This window comes from Pygocentrus nattereri, chromosome 7 (assembly GCF_015220715.1).
Source record: "Pygocentrus nattereri isolate fPygNat1 chromosome 7, fPygNat1.pri, whole genome shotgun sequence".
In the NCBI taxonomy this organism is placed as follows: Eukaryota; Metazoa; Chordata; class Actinopteri; order Characiformes; family Serrasalmidae; genus Pygocentrus; species Pygocentrus nattereri.
Genome location: NC_051217.1, coordinates 23050725 through 23075523, shown reverse-complemented (window position 1 = coordinate 23075523; position 24799 = coordinate 23050725). Strand labels below are relative to the sequence as shown.

The following is a 24799-nucleotide window of genomic DNA, read 5'->3' as shown; positions in this document are numbered from 1 at the left end:
TCAGTGTCTCTCTTACCTGTGTAGGTCATGTTTTTGGGGTTCCCGTATGGAGTCCCAGGTTGAACGGGACTGTAGACCGGATTCATGGTGGAAGACAGCCTGCTCTTACTGAGAGAAAAGAGAAAGAGAGAAAGAAGAAGGAACAGGTTACTTCACTGTTTGTGTAGTGAGCTTGTAAAGATGAACTTGAATGGGTGATCTTAAAATTGGTTCACTGAGCATAAGAGATCTCAAGCAAAGGACTTCATTAAAAATTCACAGTAAGGTCAGGCTGTGCGATAAATAGTATGAGTTTCCACCATAAACACATCGTTTGAACGGCAATGACCGAACAGATCGAATAACCTCATACACACAGAGCCAAAGAGACGTCAGTACATTCACCTGCACAAACCGTTTGAAGCCTGATGAGGGGATTGAATGCTGCTCTCAATGAGTGACTTAACCATTAGGCTAAACAGTCAATTACAAAATCTCTCCTCCATCGTCAACTACCAGCTTGTAAAAAAGCTGTGAAAATAGTTCACCACTGCATCCTCAAATTATTAAAACTCTAAAATGCAAAGAAGAAAACAAATCCAGAAATGCTGCCACCTTCTCTGGGCCTGAGCTCATTTAAAATGGACTGAGGGGAAAAGTGTCCTGTGGTCTGATGATTTGAAATTCTTTTTGGAAATCATGGACACTGTGTCCTGCGGGCTAAAGACCACTCAGTTATCAGTGTAAAGTTTAGAGGCCAGTATTCATGATGGTTTAGGGGGGGGCATTAGTGCACATGGCATGGGTGACGTGCTCATCTGTGAAGGCACCATTAATGCTGAACGACATATACATGTTTTGGCAACTTGTGCTGCCATCCAGACGACGTCTTTTTCAGAGAAGGCCGTGATTATTTCAGCAAAACAATGACAAACCACATTCTGCATGTATTACAGCAGCATTGCTCCATATTAATAGAGTCTCGGTGCTAAACTGACCTGCCTGCAGTCCAGACCGGTCACCACTGATAACATTTGGCACATTATGAAATGAAAAATATGACAAAGGAGGCCCTGAAATTGATGAGTAGCTGAAATCCTGTATCAAACAAGAACAGAAACATTTCACTTCCAAAATTACAGCAAAATCTCCTCAGTTCCAAAACACTTACGGCGTGCTGTTAAAAGAAGAGGCGATGAAGCACAGCGGTAAACCGGCCCCGTCCCAACTTTTTGGAGTGTGTTGTTGGAATTAAATTCAAATTTAAATTGGGCAAATATTTTTCAAAAAACAATAAAATGTCTCAGCTTTAACATTTGATTTGTTGTCTTTGTAGCATAGTCAGTGAAATATAGGGTTTAAAAGATTTGCACGTCATTGCATTTTGTTTTATTTACATTTTGAACAGCGTCCCAACTTTTGGACGTTTTGGAAATGGGTTTGTACTTAGAATAAAATATTTTCATCAACTTCCATTAAAGGATTTTTCTTTACTTGAAAAGTTATCTATGGGTATCTATATGTATTAAGAAGTTTAACCATAACCCTAATCTCAAGATAAGGAACCAAAAGAAATGCTTTTGCTCTTTCAGTTTCAAAAGGTGAAACTACAAAATCAGGAGTATTTTACTGGTTCTTTAGTTTAGAACAGTTTTTCACAGGTTCTACTACAAAGTCAGGAGTATTTTTTGGTTCTGAAGAACTATTTCTCTCGTTCTGCTACAAAATCAGGAGAGTTTTACTGGTTCTGTAGGTTAGAACTGTTTTTCTCTGGTTCTGCTACAAAGCCAGGAGTATTTTACTTGTTCTGTAGGTTAGATCTGTTTTTCTCTGGTTCTATTACAAAGTCAGGAGTATTTTACTCTTTCTTTAGATTAGAACATTTCTGCAAAGGCTCTACTACAATGTCAGAGGTATTTTACTGGTTCTGTAGGATACAACTGTTTTTCTCTGGTTCTATTACAAAGTCAGGAGAGATTTACTTGTATTGTACATCAGAACTGTTTTTCTCTGGTTCTACTACAAAGCCAGTAGTGTTTGACTGGTTCTTTAGATTAGAACATTTATTCAAAGGTTCTACTACAAAGTCAGAGGTATTTTACTGGTCCTGTAGGTCAGAACTGTTTTTCTCTGGTTCTGCTACAAAGTCAGGAATATTTTACTCTTTCTTTAAATTAGAACATTCCCACAAAGGTTCTACTTCAAGGTTGGAGGTATTTTATTGGTTCTGTAGGTTAGAACTGTTTTTCTCTGGTTTTATTATAAAGTCAGGAGAGTTTTACTGGTTCTGTAGGTTAGAACAGTTTTTCTCTGGTTCTACTACAAAGTCAGGAGAGTTTTGCTGGTTCTGTAGGTCAGAACTGTTTTTTTACTGGTTCTGTATGTTAGAACTGTTTTTTGACTGGTTCTATTACAAAGTCAGGAGAGTTTTACTGGTTCTGTAGGTTAGAACTGTTTTTCTCTGGTTCTACTACAAAGTCAGGAGAGTTTTACTGGTTATGTAGGTTCTATTTCAGTACACATTTGGCTTTTATGCAGTTATATCAGCAAACAGTAGAAAACAACAGGAAAAAATCTGGAATATTAAACACATTATTTTCAAGAACATAATATCTGGGTCAACACACACACATACACTCTCTCTCTCCCTCTCCCTCTTTCTCTCTCTCTCAGTCACTCGCTCTCTCTCTGCAGGTGAATGTATGCACTAGACTGACCTCTTTAAGTGGCTGCTGTCTGTCTGGTAGAGAAAACTGTATTTGTCAGTGGGGGGTCCGCCTGCCATTCTCAAGGAAGGAAAGGGAAATGAAGGAGGGAGGAGGAGGAATGGATATGCAAATCTGAAAATGAAACAAATAAAAAAAAAAAACAAAATAAAAAAAAAGAAAACAAAAAGGAGAGCAAGGTCATGATCAAGAGAAGCACCATCGAGCACAGCACAGCAAAATAAAACATACACGAAGCAAGACGGCAAAGCATAGCAGCAGCACAAACTAAGGGGTTGGTTAGAGAGAGAGAGAGAGAGAGAGAGAGAGAGAGAGAGAGAGAGAGAGAGAGAGAGAGAGAGAGAGAGAGAGAGAGAGAGAGAGAGAGAGAGAGAGAGTGTGTGTCCACAAATGTGTTCTTCAGCTTCGTTGCTAGGTAGTTTTACAATATTGCCTAACGAGAAACTGTAGAACAGACTCAGTTTATATCACACAATAGTCAGTTATTCATTCGGCCTAACAAGAAACTGTAGAACAGACTTTAATGAAAAATGAAACATTAATTTTATGTTCGCAGGGTTGTGAGGTTGAATCTCTCATTAGGTTGAATGAGATTTTAAGTCTTTTTAGAAGACTTTTAAGAAGACCTATGTCTGTAAGTCTTCTCTAACCCTAGCTTGATATGAAAGAACATGTTTGTGGGCAGAGCCTGGACAGGTCAGTTACACAGTGACAATTTACAGAACTTGTGGACATGAAGCAGCAGCAGGAACACACACACACACACACACACACACACACACATAGAGCTACAGATATCCTCTGCAAAATTATCGTAATAGACTATATTTGTGTTCTTTCTGTTATGAAGCAGTTACCCATGGCTTAGCTTTCCCTGCTGTTAATATAAGTGCCTACTGGCTTGAATTAAAGTCCTTACGGTATGACTTACTGTTCGTGTTTCAGTCAGAAGTTGCGTTAAACCCAGACTGAATCTCAAACAGCTCCATACTCCCTAAACAGTGTTCTAGCTATGGAAGTTTAGAAATTCTAGCCTCTACAGATAAAACAGTGCATGATTTATTGAGTGTGGATGTGTCCGAGTCCCTAATGAGTATACCACAGCTGTATTTTGCTCTGTTGGCCTGCAGGATCCAGTATCCTGCGTTGTGCACTATGTAGGGAGCAGGGAGCCGTTTCAGACTCAGCCCCAGTGTGAGAACAGGGGAGCTGCTGGATTGGTGTGAAATAAGACTCGTAGTGGTGATTTGGTGACCAAAAAGCGCTTATATAGTAAAAGCTTTCGCCTTAAACAGCGCTATTATCACATGTTTATTCTTATACACCAAGAAGGCTCATGAAATGACTGCAGTTTACAGCGATGGGCAACCAAATGTTCTCCATGGTTGCTTGGCAATGATGCCAACTCTAAAGGAACTACATTTCGTGGTGGAGTACTTGTTTATGTTGATTATTATTAATCATAACTTTGAGTCTAAGAATAGAACAGAACTGAATAGAATTCAAAACCTATAGCCAACTGTGTTGCACACAGAGGAATTAGACATGCATACAAGTGAACACACACAGTAGGGGGCAGTGAGCACACCTATCCATAGTGCCCAGGGAGCAGTTGGGGGTAAGGTGTCTTGCTCAAGGGCACTTACAGTCATATACTGTCAGCTCAGAGGATTGAACTGGTGACCTTCCGGTCACAGGGCTTGTTCCCTAACCTCCAGCCCACAACTGCCCCACCCTTCCCATGATTAAATCACAGTAGTGCACAGCCTCTCATAGCTCACTGTTTTACTATAGTCTGACCCTTCAACCCATCCATAGTTGCGCTCCATTCTGTTATACAGAACCATATGCAGAATGCGATTATACATAATTACCCAAAAGAAAGCGATTAATCATGATTAATCATTTTAATCGTTTGGCCATCTGGGCTAACTTCTGACATCACCTAATCACTTCTAACGCCGATTTTTACACAGATGGGAAGCAGCACTGTTATCATCCAGTGGTTCTTGGCGTTCAGTTGGAAATGCTGCCAAACTTGATAACCGTCTTCTGGACAAGCTTGTCCAGTTCACCATCTACTGGACAGTAGATCTCAAGTATCAGAGTTTCATTGTGTGGTCTTTATAGAACCATTTTACCAAAGAACCCCTGAAGAACCATTTTTAATGGTGAATGTTATAATCTTCCTAAGCGTGTGTGTGTGAAGGTAATCAGCTGGTGATGCTCTGCTCGAGCAGCTGATAATTCAGTGCTGTTTTTCATGCTTACATTGTTAACCACTCATTAGAATGAAGGTACAAACTGAATCAGCCCAAGACTAGTGTGTGTGTGTGAGAGATGTGTGTGTACGTGAGAGGTGTGGTGTGTGTGTGCTGTGTGTGTGTGTGAGATGTGCATGTGGGAGAAATGTGTGTGTGTGTGTGAGATGTGCATGTGTGAGAGGTGTGTGTGTGTAAGAGGTTTGGTGTGTGTGTGGGTGCGCGTGTGTGAGATGTGCATGTGTGAGGTGTGGTGTGTATGTGTGGTGTGTGTGTGAGAGATGTGTGTGTGTGTGTGTGTGTGTGTGTGTGTGCGTGAAAGAGAGAGGTGTGGTGTGTATGTGTGGTGTGTGTGAGATGTGTGAGGGATGTGTGTGGTGTGTGTGTGTGTGTGTGTGTGGTGTGTGCGAGAGATGTATGTGTGTATGTGTGTTGCTGTTGTGTAGAATCATTAATCAGACTGACAGAATGACCTTGTCCCACTAATGCAGAATGAAGGTGTTCCTCATACAAAACACTACACCTCTCTCTCTCCCTCCTCTTTTCCCTCTCTACCTGCTCCATCTCTTTCTCTTCTCTCTCTCTGCTCCATCTTTCTCTTTTTCTCTTCTCTCTCTCCATTTCTGTCTCTTCTCCCTCTCATTTCTCTTTGTGGGTCATATCTATCGCCTTTCTCTTTTACCGTCCTTCGTCTCCTCTTTCTTGCTCGTTTTCTCCATCTCTCCCTCTCTTTTTTCTGTTTCCCTTACCTGCTCGTTCCTTTTTCTCCCCTTTCCCCAGTCCATTTCTCTTTCTTGCTATCATTTTCTCTCTCCCTCACTCCCCTTTTCTGCTTCCTCTCCCCTTTTCTCACTCTCTGCTTCTTTCTTTCTTCCTTCCTTCTGTAGATAGAGAGGGAGAAAGAGAAAGATGAATGGAAGCTTATTCTCCACCAATTAACTCTGTGCTAACTGAATCCCCAAATCATGACATGCTCATAGCCACCCATGTGGAGTCACTCAGTGAACTAACAGACTGGGTTACGTGGTTTTCTATAAACAGGGGCAGAATTCAGGCTTCTGGGTGGCTGCTGCACTTTCTAGCTATGCTAATGCACAGCGAGTCACACAGCGTCAGATTAAAGTCTATTAAAGATGAGATAATGCATCGATATAATACGACAATAATCAACTACATTTAGGCCCAATCACATTTCTCCCCTCACCCTACCACTCAGCCCTTAGTCCTCCGTTTTGAGCACTCACGTCTAGGGGTAGGGTGCCCCGATTGCTGTTGAGGTAGAGGGGTGGGTCAAAGTGACCCCCCCCAAACGGAGGTTGATCAGAGACTCCAAACAGTGCTTTCTGTGTTAAAAAGTATAATAACCACTGTATCATCTTTTCACTCTAATGTCGTTTGTGTATTATGGTCCTTTTTCTTCATAACAAGCACAAAAAAACGCTAGTAGTTTGCTGATGTCTCGGCAGCTAGCTTGTGAAATTTCCCGTTCCACCTTAAAAGGCATCTTAGACTTCAGAACTGCTGCTCCGTTTGAGGTGGAACGGATAAATTTGAACAAGAATCTTGTGAATATCTGACTTCAGCTTCATACCCCTAAACTGAAGAATTAGGGGTTGGTGATAGTAAATAATTGCCCCCCCTCTTTGAAGGCACATGATCCCTAAATGTAACTAAAGCCCAGCAGTGAGGAGCTGAACTTTCCCCTCCTCTGCTGTCACGGCAGACGGGCAGGGTCGCCTACAGAGCAGCACTAGTAGCTGTTAATGAAGTGATGCTCTTTATTTGTCTCATTTCAGAAGAAGATCTCAACCACTGCCCTGTAACTCAGTTCTAAGGTGCAACATGACACTCGAAAACAAGGGGTAGGGGTAAAAAGAAGAAATGGGACTGAGCCTTGGGGTCAGAGGACACATTATGTGAACTGGATTTTTCACCAGTGCTTTAACCTTCAGAAGTGGCCACTCAAACAACGTGTTAACAGTTTCATTATCAGCGGCTCAATATTTGCTTTTCTATTCTTGCAAACATTCATTTTTACCCTGGTAGCACAAAGCAGTCGGTCTGTGAAGGAGAAAAAGCCTCACACATACAATACTAGCACCTATACACCCATCAGGCATAACATTCTGACCACCTCCTTGTTTCTAGGCTCACTGTCCATTTTATCAGCTCCACTTACTGTATAGGTGCACTTTGTAGTTCTACAGTTACAGACTGTAGTCCATCTGTTTCTCTGATACTTTGTTACCCTCTTTTACCCTGTTCTTCAGTGGTCAGGACCCACATGGACCCTCACAGAGCAGGTACTATTTGGGTGGTGGGTCATTCTCAGCACTGCAGTAACACTGGTGATGTTGGAGTGTATGTTGTGCTGGTCTGAGTGGATCAGAGTTTTTTAACAGTGTCCACTCACTGTCCACTCTATTAGAAACTCCTACCTTGTAGATTTTAAAGTCAGAGACGATAGTGGTCACAGGACGCTGTTGGCTGAATATTTTGGTGAATGGACTTTTTTCAGTCCAGCAGCAACACTGAGGTGTTTAGAAACTCCAGCAGCACAACCCAAATAGTACCTGCTCTGTGAGGGTCCATGAGGGTCCTGACCACTGAAGAACGGGGTAACAAAGTATCAGAGAAACAGATGGACTACAGTCTGTAACTGTAGAACTACAAAGTGCTCCTTCACAGTAAGTGGAGCTGATAAAATGGACAATAAGTGTAGAAACAAGGAGGTGGTCATAATGTTACGCCTGATGGGTGTATTGTGGGTTCTCACTCCTCTCCTGAGGGATGCCCAGCTGGTCCACATGTTTTGTTGTGTTCCGTTTCCTAACACACCTGAGGCAGGTAAATCAGCAGTGGCTCAGGTGCGTTTAGCACTGAAACGGAATAGAACTGCGGCTCCCTGAGGAGCGAATGGACGACAGCTGCTCTAAATGAACCAGTGTAAACAAATCTGAGGCTGTACACCTGCAGTATATACTGCCACATGCTGTCCAGCTCTTCTCCGTCCAAGACTCATGTAATGGCATTTTCAGGCTCAGTAAGACTTCCGATTTCTGTGGTCAAGGTTTGACTTTCGATATTTAAATAAATTAAGATATACTTGTCCTACAGAGCTCTAATAATACCCCACACAGGTTGGCGTGACCCAGATGAATCAGCGGCTGCTGCCTCTCCCTGCAAACCTATTAAAATCAGACACATTGCAGAGAGAACCGGATCAGCAATACAGCTTTACGTCTCCAAACGCTGTTTCCAATGTTTTAGCCACCACACTAAATTCTAAACTTACCCCCACCCCTTGCTTTCACGTGTCACGTTGCCCTTTACAAGGGGTAGTGGTTAAAATCTTCCCCTACCAAATGAGACCCTCAGATAAAAAAGAGCACCTTAGAACTGAGTTACAGGGCAGTGGTTGAGATCTTCCTCTGAAATGAGACCCTCAAATAAAGAGCATCACTTCATTAACCGCTACTAGCACTGCTCTGTAGGCGACCCTGCCCGTCTGCAGTGACAGCAGAGGAGGGGAAAGTTCAGCGCCTCACTGCTGGGCTTTAGTTACATTTAGGGATCATGTGCCTTCAAAGAGGGGGGGCAATTATTTATCATCACCCTCCCCTAACTCTTCAGTGATATGAAGCTGAATCAGATGTTCTCCAAATTCTTGTTTAGGTTTTCCCCTTTTTAGGAAGCAGTTCTGATTCCTGAGGTGCCAGAATGTAACTGCTGCACCATTTAAGGGATTTAGACAACGGCACTACTAGTGACTTATGTTTGTTATGGAAAAGAAGGACATTAATACATTGAAATGACATTAAACTAAGACAATACAGTGGTTATTGTAATTTTAACAGAGTTTATATTCATAGATTCATATTCTAGCACTGACCTTCCTTTTGTAGTACCCTCGTTATCTTAATTGTGTCCTTGCTCCCTTTCTAGTGAGCTTGCTCCCCTTCTAATGCCCTTACTTTCCTCCTACTGTCCTTACTCTCCTTCTACCATCCTGTCTCCTCTTGCCCTTCCTCCTGGTTCCCTCACTCTTTCTAGTACCCTTACTGGCATTTTCCCTCCCCTTCTTGCTCCCTTTAAAGTTCCTTTCTTCCCTTTCTAGTACCCTTCCCCCTGTTTTCAGCACACTTGCTGTCTTTGCTGTAGCCTTTGTGTCCTTGCTTCATTTCTACTACCTTTCTAGAGCATTTTCGTCTCTTTATAACTCCCCGATTCTCATTCTAGTGCACTCACTCCATCCCTTTAGTACCATTCTTCTCCCTCTGGCCGGGGAGATGGCTCCCTGTGCCTCACACTGCAGCATGACGTGAGCTTAATGCATGCAGGAGGTCACACTGTGAACAGCAACGCTGCTGATGCTAACTTAATGCATGTGCGTGGGAGAGGGAGAGAGAGAGAGAGAGAGAGATTATATCACAGATGGCTTCCTTTCTCTCATCACTCCCACCTCTCTTCTCTGTCTCTCTCTCCTAAACAACTATCTCTCTTCCTCCCTCCTCCTTCTCTCCTCTCTCGTTTCCTCTCTCTCCATCACTAAATCTCCCTCCATCCCTCCTTCCACTAAATCAATAATAGTCTTCCTCTCTCTCTCTTTATTCCTCCACTCCTTTTACATTTTAATCGCCTCTGTCCGCCTCCTCCTTCACCAGTGGCTATGAATAACTCTCCCCCCTTCTCTCTCTCTCTCTCTCTCTCTCTCTCCTGCTTTTTTTTTTAATCGAGGTGAATGTGTTGCACTGAACATTGCTGCAGTGCCCTTGAGCCTGCGTCTCTTCTCCATCTTCTATCCCTCCGTTTTTATTTTTCTCTCTCTTTCTTGCTAGCATGTTTCCCCTCCCCTTTTCTTTCTCATTTCTCCCTTGCTCTTTCTTTTTTTCTCTTCCTCTTCCTCTTTCCCTTATTTCTCCCTTTTACCCTCTTACCCAATTCCATTTGCCATTCAATTTTTCCTTCTTTTCCTCAGTCTCCCTTTTTCTTTCTCTCGTTTCACCCTTTTCTTTCTCATTTGCTTTTCTCCCTCTTTTCTCCTTTCTCACTCTTTACTCTTTTCTTTCTCACACTTTTCTCCCTTTTCTTTACTCATTTCTCCCTCTGTCTCACTCTTTTCTCCCCTTTTCTGTCTCCCTCTCTCTCTCTCTCTCCCCCCGTGTCTTCCTCTCTCCGTCCTTCCCTCTGTCCTCCTCTCTCTGTCTCTCCATCCCTCTGTGTTTCTCTCTGTCTCCCTCTCCCTCTGTGTCTTCCTCTCTGTCTCCCTCCCTCGGTCTCTCTCCCTCTCTCTCCTTCCCTCTGTCTTCCTCCCTCTGTCTCTCTCCCTTGTCTTCCTCTCTGTTTCTCTCTCCCTCCCTCTCCTTGTCTCTTTGTCTCTCTCTCTCTCTCCCTGTCCCCCTCTGTCTCTCTCTCTCCCTCCCTCTCCTTCTCTCTGTGTCTCTCTCTCTCTCTCCCTCCCTCTCCCTCCTTCCCTCTGTCTTTCTCTCTCTCTCTCTCTCTCTCTCTCTGCGTCTCTGTCGCCGTGTCTCTCTTGCTCACTCTCTGTCTCTGTGTCTCTCACTCTCTCCCTCACTCTCCCCCTCTGTCTCTCTCTCCCTCCCTCTCCCTCCGTGTCTCTCTCTCTCCCTCTCCCTCCGTGTCTCTCTCTCTCCCTCTGTCTTCCTCTTTGTCTCTCTCTCTCTCCCCCTCTGTCTCCGTGTCTCTCTCTCTCACTCTCTGTCTGTGTCTCTCGCTCTCCCTCGCTCTCCCCCTCTGTCTCTCTTTGTCTCTCTCCCTCTCTCCTTCCTTCTGTCTTCCTCTTTGTCTCTCTCTCTATCCCCCCTCTGTGTCTCTCTGTGTCTCTGTCCCTGTCTCTCTCTCTCTCCCCCTCTGTCTCCGTGTCTCTCTGTTGCCGTGTCTCTCTCCCTCACTCTCTGTCTCTGTGTCTCTCACTCTCCCTGCCTCTCCCCCTCTGTCTCTCTTTGTCTCTCTCCTTCCTTCTGTCTCTCTCCCTTGTCTTCCTCTCTGTTTCTCTCTCCCTCCCTCTCCTTGTCTCTTTGTCTCTCTCTCTCTCTCCCTGTCCCCCTCTGTCTCTCTCTCTCCCTCCCTCTCCTTCTCTCTGTGTCTCTCTCTCTCTCTCCCTCCCTCTCCCTCCTTCCCTCTGTCTTTCTCTCTCTCTCTCTCTCTCTCTCTCTGCGTCTCTGTCGCCGTGTCTCTCTTGCTCACTCTCTGTCTCTGTGTCTCTCACTCTCTCCCTCACTCTCCCCCTCTGTCTCTCTCTCCCTCCCTCTCCCTCCGTGTCTCTCTCTCTCCCTCTCCCTCCGTGTCTCTCTCTCTCCCTCTGTCTTCCTCTTTGTCTCTCTCTCTCTCCCCCTCTGTCTCCGTGTCTCTCTCTCTCACTCTATGTCTGTGTCTCTCGCTCTCCCTCGCTCTCCCCCTCTGTCTCTCTTTGTCTCTCTCCCTCTCTCCTTCCTTCTGTCTTCCTCTTTGTCTCTCTCTCTATCCCCCCTCTGTGTCTCTCTGTGTCTCTGTCCCTGTCTCTCTCTCTCTCCCCCTCTGTCTCCGTGTCTCTCTGTTGCCGTGTCTCTCTCCCTCACTCTCTGTCTCTGTGTCTCTCACTCTCCCTGCCTCTCCCCCTCTGTCTCTCTTTGTCTCTCTCCTTCCTTCTGTCTTCCTCTTTGTCTCTCTCTCTCCCCCCTTCTGTCTCTGTGTCTCTCTCCCTCACTCTCTGTCCCTGTCTCTCTCACTCTCCCTCCCTCTCCCCCTCTGTCTCTCTCCCTCTCTCTCCTTCCTTCTGTCTTCCTCTCTCCCTCTCTCTCTCTCTCTCCCCCCCCTTCTGTCTCTGTGTCTCTCTGTCGCCGTGTCTCTCTCCCTCACTCTCTGTCCCTGTCTCTCTCCCCCTCTGTCTCTCTCTCCCTCCATCCCTCTCCCTCCGTGTCTCTCTGTTGCCGTGTCTCTCTCCCTCACTCTCTGTCTCTGTGTCTCTCACTCTCCCTCCCTCTCCCCCTCTGTCTCTCTTTGTCTCTCTCCCTCTCTCTCCTTCCTTCTGTCTTCCTCTCTGTCTTCCTCTTTGTCTCTCTCTCTCCCCCCTTCTGTCTCTGTGTCTCTCCCCCTCACTCTCTGTCCCTGTCTCTCTCACTCTCCCTCCCTCTCCCCCCCTCTCCCCCTCTGTCTCTCTCCCTCTCTCTCTCTCTCTCCCCCCCTTCTGTCTCTGTGTCTCTCTGTCGCCGTGTCTCTCTCCCTCACTCTCTGTCCCTGTCTCTCTCCCCCTCTGTCTCTCTCTCCCTCCATCCCTCTCCCTCTCTGTCTCTCTCTCTCCCTCCCTCTCCCCTCTGTTGCCGTGTCTCTCTCCCTCACTCTCTGTCTCTGTGTCTCTCACTCTCCCTCCCTCTCCCCCTCTGTCTCTCTTTGTCTCTCTCCCTCTCTCTCCTTCCTTCTGTCTTCCTCTCTGTCTTCCTCTTTGTCTCTCTCTCTCCCCCCTTCTGTCTCTGTGTCTCTCCCCCTCACTCTCTGTCCCTGTCTCTCTCACTCTCCCTCCCTCTCCCCCTCTGTCTCTCTCCCTCTCTCCTTCCTTCTGTCTTCCTCTCTCTCTCTCTCTCTCTCTCTCTCTCTCTCCCCCCCCCTTCTGTCTCTGTGTCTCTCTGTCGCCGTGTCTCTCTCCCTCACTCTCTGTCCCTGTCTCTCTCCCCCTCTGTCTCTCTCTCCCTCCATCCCTCTCCCTCTCTGTCTCTCTCTCTCCCTCCCTCTCCCCTCTGTCTCTCCCTCTCCCTCCCTCTCTCTCCTTCCTTCTGTCTTCCTCTTTGTCTCTCTCTCGCTCTCCACCTCTGTCTCCGTGTCTCTCTCCCTCACTCTCTGTCCCTGTCTCTCCCTCCCTCTCCCTCTCTCCCCCCTTCTGTCTCTGTGTCTCTCTGTCGCCGTGTCTCTCTCCCTCCCTCTCTCCGTCTCTGTGTCCGTTTCCCTCACTCTCTCCGTCTGTCTCACTCCCTCACTCTCTCCGTGTCTCTCTCTCTCTCTCCCTCTGTCTCTCTCTCTCTCTCTCTCCCCCTCTGTGTGTCTCTCTCCCTCTCTCCTTCCCTCTGTCTTCCTCTCTCTGTCTCCCTCTCTGTCTTCCTGTCTTCTCTGTCTCTCTCTCCCTCACTCTCTCCGTCTCTGTCTCGCTCTCCCTCACTCTCTCCGTCTCTCTCTCCCTCACTCTCTCCGTCTGTCTCTCTCTCCCTCACTCTCTCTCTCCGTCTCTGTCTCTCTCTCCCTCACTCTCTCCCTCCCTCTCCCCCTCTGTCTCTCCCTCTCCCTCTCTCGGTCTCTCCCTCCATCCCTCTGTGTCTCTGTCGCCGTGTCTCTCTCCCTCACTCTCTCCGTCTCTGTGTCCGTTTCCCTCACTCTCTCCGTCTGTCTCACTCCCTCACTCTCTCCGTCTCTGTCTCTCTCTCCCTCACTCTCTCCGTCTCTGTCTCTCTCTCCCTCACTCTCTCCGTCTCTGTCTCTCTCTCCCTCACTCTCTCCGTCTCTGTGTCTCTCTCCCTCACTCTCTCCGTCTGTGTCTCTCTCCCTCACTCTCTCCGTCTGTGTCTCTCTCCCTCACTCTCTCCGTCTGTGTCTCTCTCCCTCACTCTCTTTCTGTGTCTCTCTCCCTCACTCTCTTTCTGTGTCTCTCTCCTTCACTCTCTCCGTCTGTCTCTCTCTCTCTCTCTCTCTCTCTCCCCCCTCACTCTCTCCGTCTCTGTGTCTCTCATTCTCTCTCTCTCTCTCTCTCTCTCTCTCTCTCTCTCTCTCTCTCTCTCTCTCTCTCTCTCTCTCTCTCTCTCTCTCTCTCTCTCCCCCCTCACTCTCTCCGTCTCTGTGTCTCTCATTCTCTCTCTCTCTCTCTCTCTCTCTCTCTCTCTCTCTCTGAAGGAATGATGTGGTTATGCTGCAGTTATGTAATCCGGTTCTCATTCTCCACGAGCCACTGAGAGGTGCCGTTGCTTACTGCTCATTATTTTTTGCCTCGGAGCGTCGAAAAAGAACAGAAACGAGAAAAGCTGATAATCCCAGTGGAGCGGAGTGTTACGACACTGAGCGGGCGAACGTTACGCCTGCTGCCGTTTAAAATAGAGCGTTTGTAAGAACACTTTGATAACATTATCCACAAGCTGTATATACACATAGAGTCAGATCCAATAACAGCAGGCAGTCAAACAAAGAGTGTAAACAACAGCGATTCGCCTGAAGGAGAGTAAAAGGTCGACAGTAACTACCAGTTTAACATAAACAAATATGATGGAAATACTGGTAAAAATATTGTTTGAAAAGGAAACTACATATCACTGCTGTCTGAAGAAAACCTTGTATGTCCAAACTGTAACTTTACAGCAAAGAAAAAACCTGCTTTACTTTTAATGCAAGGCAATGGAATCAGAAGTTTTTCCATGTAATTTTGGGTCATTTATCATGAAATTTATAGACAATGTAAAGGACAACAGGCATTTTCAAATCATGTAAAAAACTTCCAACAACAGTGACATATTATTGTACACAACACTGTGCAAAATCAGTGATCATATTTCACTTCATTTCTAGTCTGAACAGTCATTAAGTTTGAGTTAATCATTTTTCAGCTTCAGGAAAGCCTAAAACACATCGCTGCTGTCGGAACAAAACCTTGTATCTCCAGTTTTGTCATTTTTCAGTTTTTGACATAATTTGAAAATGCCTGCTGCTCTTTACATTGGGTATAAATTTCTTGGTGAATGGACCGAAAGAAACGGCCTAAAACAACTTGGGGAAAAAAACTCTGGTTCCATGACTTTTCCTTCTGTAAAGTTACCACTTTGGAGATACGAGGTTTTGTTCTGACAGCAGTGACATTTAAGACAATATAACACAGCAGCCTCAGCAACTTAATACAACACCATATAAATGTTTCTGTATTTACTGTGTCACCCTTTTCTTTTACTCCAGCTTCCATTCTTTCCAGGAGTCTCACTTTCAGCTCCTCAAAGAATCTGCAGACACGCCTCCAAAGTTCAGTCTTAGAAGCTGGTTGATGATTTTCTGAAGTAATCAAACCCATTCAGTGGTGCTGAGATCTGGACTCTGGGGTGGTCAGTCCATCGTTCAGCTTCTTTGTTTGATGTGTCCACCTCCTTTTCTCAGTGAGGTTCTTCTTGATCAGCTACACATCCTTTCAGACCCTCAGCGCTGAGCTGTCTTCTCACAGTGGAAGGTTGGACAGAAACACCTATAGATGTTTTCAGATCTGAAGCAGCTCGATTTAGTACATATTTCCTTTCTCAGGGCAGTGCCTCTGTCTCTGTGTGTGCACAGTGCTGTTGGAGCTGCTGTGCTTTGGTCTGTGACGGGTTTGAGGGAACTCTGGATGAGAGCGGAGTTGTGTTGGCCTCAGGGCTCCACGCTCGCTGTAGTGTTTGAACTGATTTTGCTCAGAGCAGAAAGAGTCAGCGCAGCCTGAGCATACGAGGAGGAGGAGGATACAGGCCTCCTACGATCATGAAATTCAGCTGACGATTAACTGCCCTATTAACTGCCGTTAAGAACCCAACTGTCTTTTCTTGTTCACTGCATGCAACTAATTAAGCAATTACCTGAAATGGCCAAACTGGCTGATCTGGCTTCTTAACCATGTTGACATCAGTAGGCCTGTCAGAATGATGCACTTGCACACATACTCACACAAATGTTGTGTGAGTTCATGCCAAAAAACTGAAAAATGACAAAAATGGAGATACAAGGTTTTCCAACAGCAGCAAGCATTAAAACCAGCTACATAGTGAACAAACAAACTTTATTTGTGGTGCTCTCTAATGCATTATAGCTTTGTTTGTTTCTTAGACAAAAGTTTTTCTTTCTGGCTGTTTTAATTTCGAGTTGGCTGAATTTTGACGAACTGCTGAATGGAACGAAAAAATGGTGTTTTGAGCTGCTTCAATTTATTATTCTAAATAAATTCAAGAGGTGAATTTATACAAAATAGTCGCCATTACATATTTTTCCTGAAATTGTTCAGCCATACCGTCAAGCGTCAACTGTCAAGTGTTCATGCGATTCATGATGTGCTGCACTAAATTTACATTGATTTACATTTAATTAGGTATGTTTAATTATTTGGTGTGTAAAGTGCCGTTGGACTGCTGCTCAATTTCGTTGTACGCTGTGGAATGATTGTACGCTGTGGAATGACAATAAAGGCATCTTATCTTATTAAATCCTAATGGCCTTTTCCTCATGACTGCAAAATCTAACTGAGGAAAACTATCAGTAAAGTAATTAAGATCATCTCGAATAATTGTGATTAACTGTGACAGGCCGAAATGTGTAGGACACCACAGGACGGTTGATCTTTACATGAAATTCAGTCATAACCTTTTAATGTACATCCACTAACCCGTGGATATGTAATATTGTTATAAATAATAATAACAACTGCAATCATCTAAACTTACTGTGACAGGCCTAAATGTATCAGAAGCACAGTCTACCGGGACAAGACCCTGGGGTTGTCCTAGGACCTGTTGGAGGGATTATATCTCCCAACTGCTACTGCAACCCTGTCTGGACTGAGCAGTTAATGATGATGATGATGATATATATATGTATATACAGTACTGTGTGAACGTCTTCGGCACCTAAGACACATTTTCAAAATCTGTTGTTGTGTAGTTTGTGTTTATTTGCTGAAAAAAAAAAGGGGTTAATATTTGAATAAACAAAATGTATAGAATATTTTTATTTATATTTTATTACACACACACACACATACACACATTCATATATCTATCTATCTATCTATCTATCTATCTATCTATCTATCTATCTATCTATCTTCTTCTTACTTTTACACCAACCATCTCCATGTCCACCTATATATTATTAATAAAATATTCTATAAATTTTGTTTATTCAAATATTAACACTCCTGGTTTGACCAATCAGTGCTTCAGTTAATAGGGCTCATGATGTAATTGATGATATTAACGAGTCTCTGTGGCGGCTGTGAAGGTGTCAAGGAAAAATATGGACACCAAGAGTTTCTTGTTACTTTTTATTGTTTTTATGTTTATTTGAATTATGAATATGACTTTGTTCTAATGTATATTGTGATGAACTCACTGCTGAGGTCAATTGTTAAAAACCTTTCACACAGTACTGTATATAATAATTAATAATAATAATAATGATACAATATAACTGCCTCATAATACATTCATAATAATACAATACAGGGCACTTGGTGGCGCTAGTGAGTTGGACGCTGGCCTCTCCTTGAGCCTAAACAAACCCAATTAACCACTGAATAATTTTTTATAGAACTGTATTTAAATGGTATCACTTTGAGGTCAGACCTGTGCAGCCATGTGTATAACAGCAAATAATCACTCACTCATGAACTGTAATCATTCATACGTGTATAGAAGTGTAATCATAACTGACGAGTCCTATCGCTGATGAATCTGACCTCTTGATGGTCATGACAGCCATTCTTTTAGAGTGGAAATGGGAGCGGAGTTCATCCAGAGGTCACAGCTGGGCTCCAGAGTGGGTGTGTCTGTGTGTGTGTGAATCAGTGACACACAGTCACATAACATAGCCCTTCATGTTACACTGCACAATGTCAACATAACTATATGAATATATGTGCAGAACTTCCCAAAACTGGAGTTTAAAAATCAAATTAAAAGCTACAGAGAAAATGTGTCTCACAACAACTGGAAGACCTGGTCGACCCCAAAACTGCTCCATCAGTTAAACAGCATTCAAAGCTTTCATCACTGAGAGAGAGGAGAAAATCAAGCTGCTTCAGATCTAAAAACATCCACAGGTGTTTCTGTCCATCCTTCCACTGTGAGAAGACCACTCAGCGCTATGGGTCTGAAAGGATGTGTAGCTGATCAAGAAGAACCTCACTGAGAAAAGGAGACGGACACATCAAGCAAAGAAGCTGAACGATGGACTGACCACCCCAGAGTCCAGACCTCAGCACCACTGAATGGGTTTGTTCACTTCAGGAAATGATCACCCAGCTTCCCAGACTGAGCTTTGAAGGCGTGTCTGCAGATTCTTTGAGGAACTGAAAGTGGAATAAAGGGAACGAGTGACACTAAATACTTTATATGTGGCTACTGTTCCACTGACATTGAGAGAAATTAAGAAATTTCATTAAGAAAGTATGTTTTTCCTTCTCCTGTAAAGTCTCCTGAGAAGTAGTTTGGGCTGATTTCTCCACAGTATTCTAATTTTTTGAATTCCTGTTTTCGTGGGTTTTATGAGCTGGAAGCCCAAATTATGTAAAAATAGAGTCAGTGCTTGATTAGCTACATGTTGCATTACAATGTGAGCATAAATAGGCCTGTTTTATTGGATCTAGTGCAGTGCAGCTTCTACAACAGTCACTGTAGTTGTGGTTTTAATATCATTATTATTGTATGTGTTTCATATGTAGCTCTAAAGTTTCTGTTTCAACTTATTTTTTCTTTTTTCTTTGGTTGCTCTCAGTCAGAGGCCAGAGGAGACTGCCATCAGTCCACCATGCTGGACAGCATAAACAGAGACACTCACAGTCGTGGCCAGACAGGACCGTCCTCACGCTGTTCTCTGGCACATGGAGCCGGTTCTCATCCTCACCTTCATTACACACCTCACTCATGAGAGTGTGAGACAGTCAGTCAACAGGCACTCATCATACAGTCACTGATCGGCTCGCTGTGCCTTTACCCTTCTTTAATTCATCACTCATTCATTTTACATTAGCTTCACTGAGTCTCCACTGTTAACACATCACCTCTCTCTCTCTCTCCCTCTCCTTTCTCATTCATCTCCTTTTTTCTAACTTTTTCCTTTCTCTATTTCTATCTCTTTCCTCCGTGACCCTCTTCATCCTGCCCTCTCTCTTCTTATTCTTCGTCTCTCTCTCTCTTCGTGCTCTCACCCTGTGAACGATGCATACGTAGAGTAGCTCCTGTGTCTTTGAGAGAAGAGAGAGAGAGAAAGAGAGGGCAGAAAGAGAGAGATCTGAATTATTTATGATGACGAGACGAGTTTAAAGAGACGCTCTGTGTGAGATGGAGCACAACTGCACCCTGTGTGTGTGTGTGTGTGTGTGTGTATGTGTGTGTGCGCGTTCGTGCTGTGGAGACAAAACGAGTTGCTGAGGTCCAGCTGTGAGAACAGAGCACACAGTGGGAGAGAGACAAGCCAACCAGAGAGAGAGAGAGAGAGAGAGAGAGAGAGAGAGAGAGAGAGAGAGAGAGAGAGAGAGAGAGAGAGAGAGAGAGAGAGAGACAGACAGAGACAGAGAGAGAGAGAGAGAGAGAGAAAAAACAGAGAGAGAGAAAGACAGAGATAGAGAGACAGAGACAGAGAGACAGAGACAGAGAGAGAAAACAGAGAGAGAGAGAGAGAGAGAGAGAGAGAGAGAGAGAGAGAGAGAGACACACACACACACACACACACACACTCTATTGCTGTAGTTTGAATAGGCTTATATATGTCACGTGTTAGTTTTGTGACGTCACAAACACAATGAATAAAATGAAGGGTCCTGTAGCCTCTTTTGACTTTTGAAATTTTAAATCAATATATATATATGTATTTACACATGAAATCATTTATTTTTTATAAATATAAATAACTGTCATCAGATTAACCAGGACACTTTTAAAGCCCCACTGATGTTTCGCGAATGAAGCCGTGCTGAGTGTGAAAAGCTGCAGCACGGCTTTATTTGTATAACCAATAAATAAGTGAGGAAAGAAAAGACTTCTGCTGAATCAGCCATGCAGTTAGCACCATGCGAACTGGCAGGGTATAAGCTCCCATTGCCAGAGCCGGTTTATGAGGAGCCTGGCCTCTTCCTATTTCCCCCGTTATATCAAAAACATGACTGCTGAACAGCAGAGGGCGCCTCAATGGGAGTGAAATGGCTAAAAATGAACAGTTAAAATTAATCCTAATCACTCGTAACATTCTACCACGTTCGCATTACTGATACTGAGTGCTGACTGGTTGAGGAGTGGAGCAGCTCATTGGCTGTTCATGCTCAAAGACATCATGAACATACATGAGGCGTCGTTTAAACGTCGTTTGAAAGCGCTTAAAAATCTGACCGCTCTGCCCGTTTTCTCTCGCTCCATATCTTTATTTCTCTCTCTAGTTCTCTTTCCATCTCTGTCTCCCTCACTATCTCCTTGTCTCCTTGTCTCTCTTGCTCAATCCTCTCTCTTCTCTCTTTTTCCCCCATCTCTCTCTTTGCGCATGCGCAGGTGTGAGCGGCAGAGTGAGCGGTAGCTGTTTTTGCCAGACCTTTTTCTGTTGTTGCGTCGTTGTCAGTCTGTTTCTGCAGTTTGAGTGAGTGAGTGAGTGAGTGAGTTGTGGTTGGAGGTAAATGTGGGGGTGGATCAGTGTGCTCGCAGGAAGTGTCGGTGGTCTACACAGTTGATGATAAAAGAAAGTTCTTGCGGGTCAGTAAAGGTCAAAAGTGAGTCCGTGTTGAAGAGCATCTCCCGAATAGTTCACAGTTCATACATAATGTCAGACATTTTAGGAGGGAAGGGTCCTTCACCCCTAGTCTACAGGCTGAAGAAGATCCTGACCAGACTTAATAAAAGTGAGCACTGAGGATGAGGTCAGACACCTCCTGCCCTCCCTGGTTCAGACTGGCCTCTGTTTTAAGGGCTTTTTTAAAAAAATCTATTTTATGTTTTAATGGGTGTTTTAATGATGAGTGGCGAGTCTGAACATTAATGGGGCGAGAGGCTGTGGTGAATGAGCGAAGCTGTCTGAGGTGGTGAAGCAGAAGAGACTTGATGTTATACTTGTATAAGAAATGCACAGTGATGTCAGCAGTGCTGCTGACTGGGCTAAAGAGCGGGAGCGGCTTGCCTGTTTAAGCCACAACTCTTCTGTTAGTGGTGGGGTGGCTGTTCTTCATCACACAGTTTTACTCATTGTTCTTATTCAGTGGATGGAATTTTACATGGTAGACTTTTAAAGGTGACGGCGTGTTTTGAAATGGATTTTTTTGTGTTTATGCCCCAACTGGGGGGTGGGGGGGGCAGGATGTCCTTTTCAGATGCTCTGGACACTAATTGCAGGTTGTGGCTGTGATGAGTTTTTAATACTGAGTGGGGATTTTAACTGTACATGAGATGCTGGCGGCCCATGACCTGTGTGATGTCTGGAGGAAATTTCATGGTGGGCAGAGACAGTACACATGGGCTCATTTGAGAGAGAGCGCACTCTCATTGGCAAGGCTGGATCCATTTTAGGGATTTAGGTATCAACTGTCTGCTTTTACACATTGTTTTATCCCCCCAGTTGGTTTTTCAGATCATTGTATGGTCCAGTGCACAGCAAGGAAATGTAACTTTCCACAGAGTGCATACTGGCATTTTAACGCTGCGCTTTTAGAGGATGCCAATTTTAGAGTCTTTTACTTTTTTTTTTTTTGGGATGGTTTTAGTTCAAAGAAAACAGCTTTTACTTCCCTGCAGCACTGGTGGGATATAGCTCCAGGGCTTACTAGAGGCCACAGCAAGTCGGGGGCATATTGAAGCTCTGAAAACTAAAAAGACTGCATTAGCTGATCTGCTGGGCGTACCAGCACAGGGGGCGCTGGTCCACTCACTTTTCCAGTGTGTATCGTAAACGGACGCTCCTTCAAAGTTCTTTTTCGGTCTTGAGCGCAGAAATGGACGGAAAAGGTTTATGCATGCTGTGCATACCCAATCAGGAGATCTCGTATCTGAGCGTTCTGAAATTCGCGAGCAGACAGTCAGCTTTTTCTCAAAGCTCTACGAGAGCGAATGGAGAGAGGCACGAGAGCTGGAGGAGGGATTCTTCCATGACCAGCTCACACGAGAGTCTGCTGCAGTGCTGGATGCAGATCTCTCTTGGGCGAGCTGTATGAGACTCTGCAGGGCAACGAGAATGGTCAGGCGCCAGGCATTGATGGTCACCTCGTTGAATTCTACAAGGCATTTTAGTCAGTGTTGGGTCAGGATGTGCTGGGTGTTCTCCAGAACAGCATAAGAGAAGGGAAGCTTCCGCTGAGCTGTTGGAGGGCCGTTCTAACCCTGCTACCCAAGAAGGGGGAAAGTATTTTGTCAGCACAAGAACTGAACTGAACTGGCGCCTCCATCTCTCTGTTGTGCACCGATTGTGCGCTGCTCTCAAAAGCCTCAAGACTGGGGAAGGTGATGGAGCAGGTGGTTCACTTTGACCAGACATACTGTGTGCCAGGAAGGTCAATTTTTGACAACGTATATCTAATCCGTGATGTTCTGGGAGTCTCCAGACTACTGGGCTTAAAGACTGGTCTCATTTTTTGGATCAGGAAAAGGCATTTGACCAGGCTGAACATGGCTATCTGTGGAAAGTTCTGGAGAACTTCGGTTTCAACCCAGGTTTTATAGCCATGAAAGTTTTGTACAGTGTACTCAAAGTTAATGGTGGTTTATGTGCTCTGTCTGGCATGTTGTACTCTTTAGCCATTGAACCTGTTGGGCAAACTGAGACACTGCATCTCTGGTTTGTCTATACCTGGCTGTTCTACTCCTCTGTGTCTCTCAGCATATACAGATGACCTTGTTGTGATAGCAAGTACCCAGACTGATGTGGACGTTTTAGCTGGAATTTTAAATAATTTTAAGGTTTCATTGTCTGCAAAAGTAAACTGGATCAAGAGTGAAGCAGTTTTAGTTGGCGAATGGGAGGGTGGGGAACCCATGCATCCAGATGAGTTGATGTGGAGGGAGGGGGGCTGTTAAATATCTGGGGGTGTATTTGGGGGACAGTACCTGCAGTGCATATATCTCTCCTCTCCCTCTTCTATCTCTCCGCCATATCTCTCCTCTCTCTCTCCCTCTCTCTGTCTCCCATATCTCCTTCTCTCTCTCCCACCATATCTCCTTCTCTCTCTCCCTCTCCCCCTCTCTCTCCCCTCCCCATATCTCTCCTCTCCCTCTTCTATCTCTCCCCCATATCCCTCCTCTCTCTCTCCCCCATATCTCCTTCTCTCTCCCTCTCTCCCTGCATATCTCCTTCTCTATCTCTCCCACCATATCTTCTCTCTCCCCCTCACCATATCTCTCCTCTCCCTCTCTCCTCTCCCTCTCTCTCTCCCCCTCTCTCTCCCCCTCTCTCTCCCCCTCTCTCTCCCCTCCCCATATCTCTCCTCTCCCTCTTCTATCTCTCCCCCATATCCCTCCTCTCTCTCTCCCCCATATCTCCTTCTCTCTCCCTGCATATCTCCTTCTCTATCTCTCCCACCATATCTTCTTCTCTCTCTCCCCCCCATATCTCCTTCTCTCTCCCTGCATATCTCCTTCTCTATCTCTCCCACCATATCTTCTTCTCTCTCTCCCCCTCACCATATCTCTCCTCTCCCTCTTCTATCTCTCCCCCATATCCCTCCTCTCTCTCTCCCCCATATCTCCTTCTCTCTCCCTCTCTCCCTGCATATCTCCTTCTCTATCTCTCCCACCATATCTTCTTCTCTCTCTCCCCCTCACCATATCTCTCCTCTCCCTCTTCTATCTCTCCCCCATATCCCTCCTCTCTCTCTCCCCCATATCTCCTTCTCTCTCCCTCTCTCCCTGCATATCTCCTTCTCTATCTCTCCCACCATATCTTCTTCTCTCTCTCCCTCTCTCCCTGCATATCTCCTTCTCTATCTCTCCCACCATATCTTCTTCTCTCTCTCCCCCTCACCATATCTCTCCTCTCCCTCTTCTATCTCTCCCCCATATCCCTCCTCTCTCTCTCCCCCATATCTCCTTCTCTCTCTCTCCCACCATATCTTCTCTCTCCCCCTCACCATATATCTCCTCTCCCTCTCTCTCTCCCCCTCTCTCTCCCCTCCCCATATCTCTCCTCTCCCTCTTCTATCTCTCCCCCATATCCCTCCTCTCTCTCTCCCCCATATCTCCTTCTCTCTCCCTCTCTCCCTGCATATCTCCTTCTCTATCTCTCCCACCATATCTTCTTCTCTCTCTCTCCCCCTCACCATATCTCTCCTCTCCCTCTTCTATCTCTCCCCCATATCCCTCCTCTCTCTCTCCCCCATATCTCCTTCTCTCTCCCTCTCTCCCTGCATATCTCCTTCTCTATCTCTCCCACCATATCTTCTTCTCTCTCTCCCCCTCACCATATCTCTCCTCTCCCTCTTCTATCTCTCCCCCATATCCCTCCTCTCTCTCTCCCCCATATCTCCTTCTCTCTCCCTCTCTCCCTGCATATCTCTCCTCCATATCCCTCCTCTCTCTCTCTCCCCCATATCTCCTTCTCTCTCCCTCTCTCCCTGCATATCTCCTTCTCTATCTCTCCCACCATATCTTCTTCTCTCTCTCCCCCTCACCATATCTCTCCTCTCCCTCTTCTATCTCTCCCCCATATCCCTCCTCTCTCTCTCCCCCATATCTCCTTCTCTCTCCCTCTCTCCCTGCATATCTCCTTCTCTATCTCTCCCACCATATCTTCTCTCTCCCCCTCACCATATCTCTCCTCTCCCTCTCTCTCTCCCCCTCTCTCTCCCCTCCCCATATCTCTCCTCTCCCTCTTCTATCTCTCCCCCATATCCCTCCTCTCTCTCTCTCCCCCATATCTCCTTCTCTCTCCCTCTCTCCCTGCATATCTCCTTCTCTATCTCTCCCACCATATCTTCTTCTCTCTCCCCCTCACCATATCTCTCCTCTCCCCCATATCTCTCCCACCATATCTCCTTCTCTCTCTCTCCCACCGTATCTTCTCTCTCTCCCCCTCCCCATATCTCTCCTCTCCCCCATATCTCTCCTTCTCTCTCCCCCATATCTCCTTCTCTCTCCCTCTCTCCCTGCATATCTCCTTCTCTATCTCTCC

The 24799-nt window shown here is 45.3% G+C and overlaps 1 protein-coding gene across 3 annotated transcripts in view; it reads right to left on the bottom strand.

The window, feature by feature from the left end:
• Nucleotides 1–24799, bottom strand: part of fam168a (family with sequence similarity 168 member A) — a 74715-nt gene that overhangs the window by 27227 nt on the left and 22689 nt on the right. For 2 of the 3 annotated variants that reach the window (XM_017704144.2, XM_017704142.2), the window contains exons 2-3: nucleotides 2697–2819; nucleotides 17–108 (exon numbers count right to left, since the gene is read on the bottom strand). In XM_017704144.2, coding sequence (XP_017559633.1) covers nucleotides 17–108; nucleotides 2697–2764 — 160 coding nt within the window. In that variant the 5' untranslated portion in view covers nucleotides 2765–2819. The remainder of the gene's footprint in view (nucleotides 1–16; nucleotides 109–2696; nucleotides 2820–24799) is intronic. The other variant, XM_017704143.2, reaches the window with a different exon arrangement.